Here is a 6126-nt window from a genome sequence, read left to right as displayed (position 1 = left end):
CAGAATATTTGACTCCCAAGCAGAAAAATCTGCGTATAATCAGCGACCCAATTCGCATATTCAATTGCAGAGAAATTTGAATGAAACCATTAATGTGGTTTTATCAACTGTTATCCGATTTCTTGTCTATTGTAACCAATAGTTGTTCAAATTTGTTGGGATTTCATTCGTTTTATGGAATGATTGACTGCCAAAAATATGTAGTAATTATAGTGGTAAGAAATGAGAGAATTGCAAAGCAAAACAGATTGGCTTGTTTCTGAAAATTGTGGTTTTGTTTGCAATGTGAATTGATTTTTGTTTATATATACTGTTCCCACTTGTTTTGTCACCTGTTTTGAGCACGCCCTGTGTCATAAGTGGGTATATAATTGTGATGATGGTGGCACTTTATATGATCTACATCCAGGCGGGGAAAGAAGAAAATATAGTGCCTGACGTGTCTCTTCCTCTACGTAGTGTTTTGATGACGGTGATGAATTACAGGCGCGGGCAGATGGAAGAAATAGCAGTGTGTGTGATATGCCTCAGCGAATTTGAGGAAGAGGAGAAAATTGCGCGAATTGACTGTTGTGGAAGCAGATATCACGAGGAGTGTCTGGGCAGGTGGGGTGAAAGCAAAGACAGGAGAAGTGTATGAACGCGTATGGAAACGAGTTCTTCAATCTTAAAAGATATGCAGTTTCAGTTTGGGAATCTATGTAAGATTTTCCAACTAGATACTGCATAATTTTTGACAGTAAAAAGATTGAGGGATAAACAGGGTATAAATGCTCCTCCAACATATCCATCCTTCCGTATCTACGCAAAATTAAGTCCCTACATTAATATTTCTCAGCCCCTCCGAGAATTTAAATCCGCGGAATTGAATGAAATTAAAGAGGACAGGTGTCCTAATTCGCATTCAAGACAGCTGCAACGGCTTCATAAAATTACAGGATATATAGATCAGTATGCAATGAGATTTCTGTATACATACGAACAATTTAGCTATCCTTCTCCTGAAACTAACCGTTCATCCTCTCACAGGTTCAAGGCAAGGGTCGCAATTACATAAACAAAATGAATGCGATTACCCTGAGGCACGTGGTTTCCATAGTTTTTCTTTTATGCATGGGAGTCTTGCACCCGGGGGACTTGCAGGAGAAGCAGAATATCAGCGCTTCCGTTTTATCCGAATGTTCTGGTGCATATCTCCTCACTCTAGTTTTTACTTTGTGCCTTTTATTTCTCATTATTCAAATTCTTGCTTCATTGTCGCGCTTCTCAACCTGGTACCCTCTTTAACTGTGGCCAAGATGTTTGAAACCTCCAATGTTTCTTCACCTGCATCACCATACTCTTTCAGCTTTGTATTCTTATATTTCCTGATGTTTATATGTTTACTGGTTTGAGCAGGATCCAAGCCGCCCCCGTCGTCCATGTGGAGCAGCGATGCGAGCAAGAGTGTGAAGCTCCGCCCGGAATTCACCGTCATTAGGGTCCTCATGTGCTGTCTGGTACTATAATGCCATCTTTCAAATCTAACGGCCGAGGCTGTAACCATTCGCTTTTGGTGTGAATGTGTTCGACTATGCTTTTTATAATTCAGTTTACTTCCGGCTTGAAAATGACACGGATTATTTTTTACAGGTGATTGCTAGTGTTGCAGCGATGCGGAGGTTATTTCCATTGAAACGGGTCTCTGCATACAACAATATCAGTAATAATTTACCCTGCCAGAGGGTTGATAAGGATGGGCCGCCTTGTTTGGAGAAGGGAAGCGATAGCCCAAAGGAGAATTCGCTTGAAAAGCAGTTGATGGCAGATAATTCTTCTGCTATTCCAAAGGAAACTATCTCTGGGGGAGGGGATTTGAAGCGTTCATCTCCACATTCGAAGCGGTCATCTCCCCATTCAGTACGCCATCACAGAGAAAGTCATTCATCAACCACTTCCATCTTTTCCAGCGACAAGAGAGAAACATCTTCAGCAACTAAATCGCTAAGGTTGATCGAAGAAGAGATGGAATGTCGAACAAAGATACTAGAGAGTGAGAAGAATGATCTGCAGCAGACATTAGAAAAGGAGGTAGATAGGCGGTCAAATGAATGGGCTTCTATGCTGGGAAAAATTAGGTCGGAGGAGAGGAAGATGAGAAAGAGGATCCAAGATCTGGCTGAGCAAAATGTACAATTGCAAAAAGAAGTTTCATCTTGGAAGAATAGTGTGTGGATGCAAGAAGAAATCTTGAAAGAAAATTCTTGTATATCCTATGATGAATCTCTCAAGCAACATGCAGAAAATCCAGAGGCATATCAACAGGAACAACAACATAGAGAGGTAATTAATGTTATTTATTTTGCTATTTTAGGGAGTTTTCATTAACATGTTTTTGTGATCAACCATTATTCTTCATTGCTATTTTAGAGTGAGGAGGTTTTCAAACAACTAAAACAAGAACTTAAAGCCAAAACTTTACTGGTCAAGCTTCTACGGGAGAAATTATGTTCCAATGTGGCTGATGTAGAACAAACTGAGGAGAAAGTTGCAACTTTTGAAAGGAGTCAAGAGGTTTTGAGGAGTAACATTGAAAGACTACAGGCTAGGCTCACTTTCTCAAACCAGAAAGAGAAATATTTGGAGCTTCTGGTATGTGTTGTCATGCTTTCAATTGTTTATATTTAGGATGTCAAACAGTTCCTTAAATGGAAGATTAACTTACTTTTGAAGAGCATTATATTTAGTTCAGATTATGAGCACTAATGCTATGATATATTTTATCTACAGCTTGGAGGGAAGGAAAATACCATAAAATGTTTACAGACTGACTTAGAAGAATGTCAGAAAGAACTGACGTTGTTAAGAGCAGAGATACCCAAAGTTTCAGAAGAAAGGAATGGATTTCAGCAAGATGCAGAACAACTTACCTTGCAAAACATTAAACTCATCGCTGAAGTTGGAACACTTAAGCTCAGAGTAAACAAACTAGATGAAGATGTATTAGTTAGGGAGGGACAGTTGTCGATTTTTTAAGACTGCCTAAGGGAAAAGTTCTTTAAAGAACTGTAGTATTGTCTGGGTTCATTCCTTTTCCACTGACATGTAATTTTCAACATTCTTGGTGGTTGTATTCTAGTTCTCACATTTGTAATATAGCAGGCATCGCTTCTACAACATTTACTTGTTGCAACACTATCTTTTGAGGGACAACATTCATATTGTGGGAAACCTTTTTATTATCTTATGTCTTCATAAGAGCTTCTTTTTGTTGTGGACAATTCTGTAACATGTTCCCTTTATTTAGATCATTGCGAGCTTCGTTGCAACTGGGCTCATGACTCTGTAATAACTTTGAAAGCGTCATTTCTATCATTTATTGCTTGATATATTGGATGGTTGTTTATTGGAATAAGGCTTTATCATGACTGTTAATGAGGATTTCTCCTCGTTGCGATCTGTTTCTTGAAGGCTTCTACTACATCTAATGATTGTCATATGATTTTACTTTTCTTATTATATGGCCTGCACAATGAGACAATTACGTGGGTTGACATTAAACAACTTGTAAAGACAGCGCCCAGAAATTGAAACAAGAATACTATATGTTTGACTTCTTGTTGGTCTAATCATGCAGTAATTGAATTTTTCTTGTGAACCCTAGAATCATGTTCAGTAAGATTTTATTAAAAATGCCCATAAAAGATACATGCCACAGTAATGTTCCCTGTTGGGAATCTGCTCAAATTTCAGAGATAAACATGTTATACTATGTCTTGAAATTGAGTTCAGCATAAAAATAATCAGGGTACATATGCTATTTAGCATACTCAGTCCCGAAATTTCCTATTCCTTTCCCAATCAATAACCTTAAGTAGGATGGGGAATTACTTCTATGTTGTCAAGTCCTTTCGAGAAGACAGACAGTGCAGCTTTCACATCCTATTGAGGGTTTAATTATTTTCTGGTTCTTGAACTTTTAGGTTATTTCTTCACAAGATTGGTCTAAACTCAAAAAGGATGCAAATTTGGTAATATGTTGAAGCACATTGGTGATAATTGGCTCAAGAACTGGAAAGACCATGTGAGAGGCAGAGTGTTTGGTCTTATAGAACGTCAACATGAACTCTAAGGGCTTTGGAAGTGAAATGTGGATTAGGGAGACACATAATCAACTTCAGATGTTGGTACTAGACAAAAGTCATCAAGATCAAGACAAAAAACTAATTCATCCCCTCAAATATTTCAGCACCTATTCATTAATAATCTTTGAGAAGCTCTTATGGATTAGGACCTGGTCAATCTTAGTGGACTGGATTGGAGATACTGGATGAGAGTGCTGGCAAGATATCAGGTCAAATCTCACCCTCCCGAGACAAGTATCTACAAGACCATGGTCAAAATAGAGGTCTTCTCTTACAAACAAAGATATATCCATAGAAGAAAAGCTTCAAGAGTTTTTGGCTAATGTAGAGGAAAAAATGACAGACTCTACATCAAAGATGACAACAGCTGCAAACTAGTCTCTTGTAACACCACCACCGACCCTTCGTGGAGTTGGTGGTAGCTCTCTAGGTTCTATCACCTCAGGATCTATCTTGGGCACTCCAAGAACAACTCCCTTGCGGTCTGTCAGAATGTTGCCAAATTCACAAAAATTTAAGACATCTCCAAATAAGGGAGATGTGACCTCCCACCTCCTATGTCGATAGAACAATCAATAGAAGCCTTTCAAAATCTGGGATTGTATCCTCATATAGAACAATGGAGAGACCAGCTTTGGTAGTGGTTCTCTAAAGTTCTGCTAAATCATTTGTTCAAAAAATTGCTGCCAGTCATATCCAGGTTATGTAAGCAAGCTTGGTACCTTTATCACCATAACACAATTAGGGAATAACGTACCAGATTTTGGAGCATCCCCTGTAGCTTTATCTAATAATTCTTCTAATCAATGGCACACAGCATATACTCTTGATGAGAATACTATCCTCCATCAATTATGAGCTACTCTCAGACAAGCATGGGATGCACCTCCTACTCCACAGCCATCATTACTAGACCTTCAACCTCCACAAGAGAAACCTTTCGATCCTGTTATATAGGAATTCTTGGATGCTGTAACAGAGCATCAGAGGCTTTGTGGACTAATGAAAGGGGAGCAAGTTAAGGGATTTCTACCGCAAAGTAGTGTTCATGCTGATTACATTGTACGGCGGATCAGAGACCTTTCTGAAGGAATGATGCAGAGCTACACCTTAGGAACACTTCCCAAGGAATAATCAACTCGATGAGACATCAAGACATCAAACGACTCTATCACATCATTTCAGTATCACAATCCTCAAAAGCATTGTGAGATACAGCTTCCCACATCAAATATCCTTATTCAAAGCACTAATCAACTTCCCATAACAGGGGACAACATTAAGGTTCTCCTTTTACCTCCAAATCCTATCATTCAATAGGCCTTTAAATGGCCACTCAACACCTAATACTCACCTGGTTCCACATATTAAATAATTCTCTCACTGTTTCAGCATCTATACTCTACAATTCACCAACATCCTATGCAATCATTTGTATATCAGCATTCATATAGCAACATCCTATAATCTTTGTTGGTTCTCGTTCCAGCACTCCTCTACATGCCTCATACTAGGGATCTAAGACCCGATTGTTCAGTGTTCTGTGTCTACCAACATGAGACAACACCAAACTTGTTGACTGAACCCAAACTCTTAACCCTACTCTAAACCTTGTGACAACTGGTAATTCCTTAATAGTTACCAGCACACTCTGTTCTTACACATTAACCACTCTTAACCCAACAATCCGATTGGCGTACCACCTACCTAGCATCAAGCACAATGTACTCAGGGAAGTGTTTCATTATTCTTCTACCAAAGACTTACCAACAACCTTCTATGCAATCAAACAAACACAACTTACCAGTTGCTATACTTTATCATAAAAATGCACTCCAGTTTGCAATTCCTTTGCATCAGCTCATCTACTTGGCGGATCTGATCTCTTCCAATTTTCCAAGTCTTTACAATCATCTCTCCACATTTCTCTTATGGATTCAAACCACCTTTATACTCCAACTAAGTGGACAAAGCCCAGATGCAGTGTTGCTTTATCAAAACA

The 6126-nt window shown here is 38.8% G+C and overlaps 1 protein-coding gene across 1 annotated transcript; it reads left to right on the top strand.

Annotated features, from left to right (window-relative positions):
• Window positions 1-284: 284 nt before the first annotated feature.
• On the top strand, window positions 285-2382 carry LOC149536710 (uncharacterized). The gene is made up of 3 exons (XM_089806489.1): window positions 285-1186; window positions 1399-1499; window positions 1633-2382. The coding sequence occupies exons 1-3, from the start codon at window positions 1063-1065 to the stop codon at window positions 2365-2367; spliced, it is 960 nt and encodes a 319-aa protein (XP_089662615.1). The 5' UTR covers window positions 285-1062; the 3' UTR covers window positions 2368-2382.
• Window positions 2383-6126: the final 3744 nt, after the last annotated feature.

Source organism: Cupressus sempervirens, chromosome 10 (genome assembly GCF_028749045.1).
Source record: "Cupressus sempervirens isolate cs-2001-9-10 chromosome 10, ASM2874904v1, whole genome shotgun sequence".
Classification (NCBI taxonomy): domain Eukaryota; kingdom Viridiplantae; phylum Streptophyta; class Pinopsida; order Cupressales; family Cupressaceae; genus Cupressus; species Cupressus sempervirens.
Note: the sequence above shows the minus strand (reverse complement) of the source record. Positions and strands in the feature narration are given on the sequence as shown.

Excerpts from the sequence above, each read along its gene's own strand:
- LOC149536710 (XM_089806489.1), top strand. The coding sequence starts at position 1,063 with ATGAATGCGATTACCCTGAGGCACGTGGTTTCCATAGTTTTTCTTTTA. Across the intron at positions 1,187-1,398 it reads CGTTTTATCCGAATGTTCTG|GATCCAAGCCGCCCCCGTCG; the intron begins GTGCATATCTCC and ends TGGTTTGAGCAG. Across the intron at positions 1,500-1,632 it reads GGGTCCTCATGTGCTGTCTG|GTGATTGCTAGTGTTGCAGC; the intron begins GTACTATAATGC and ends TATTTTTTACAG.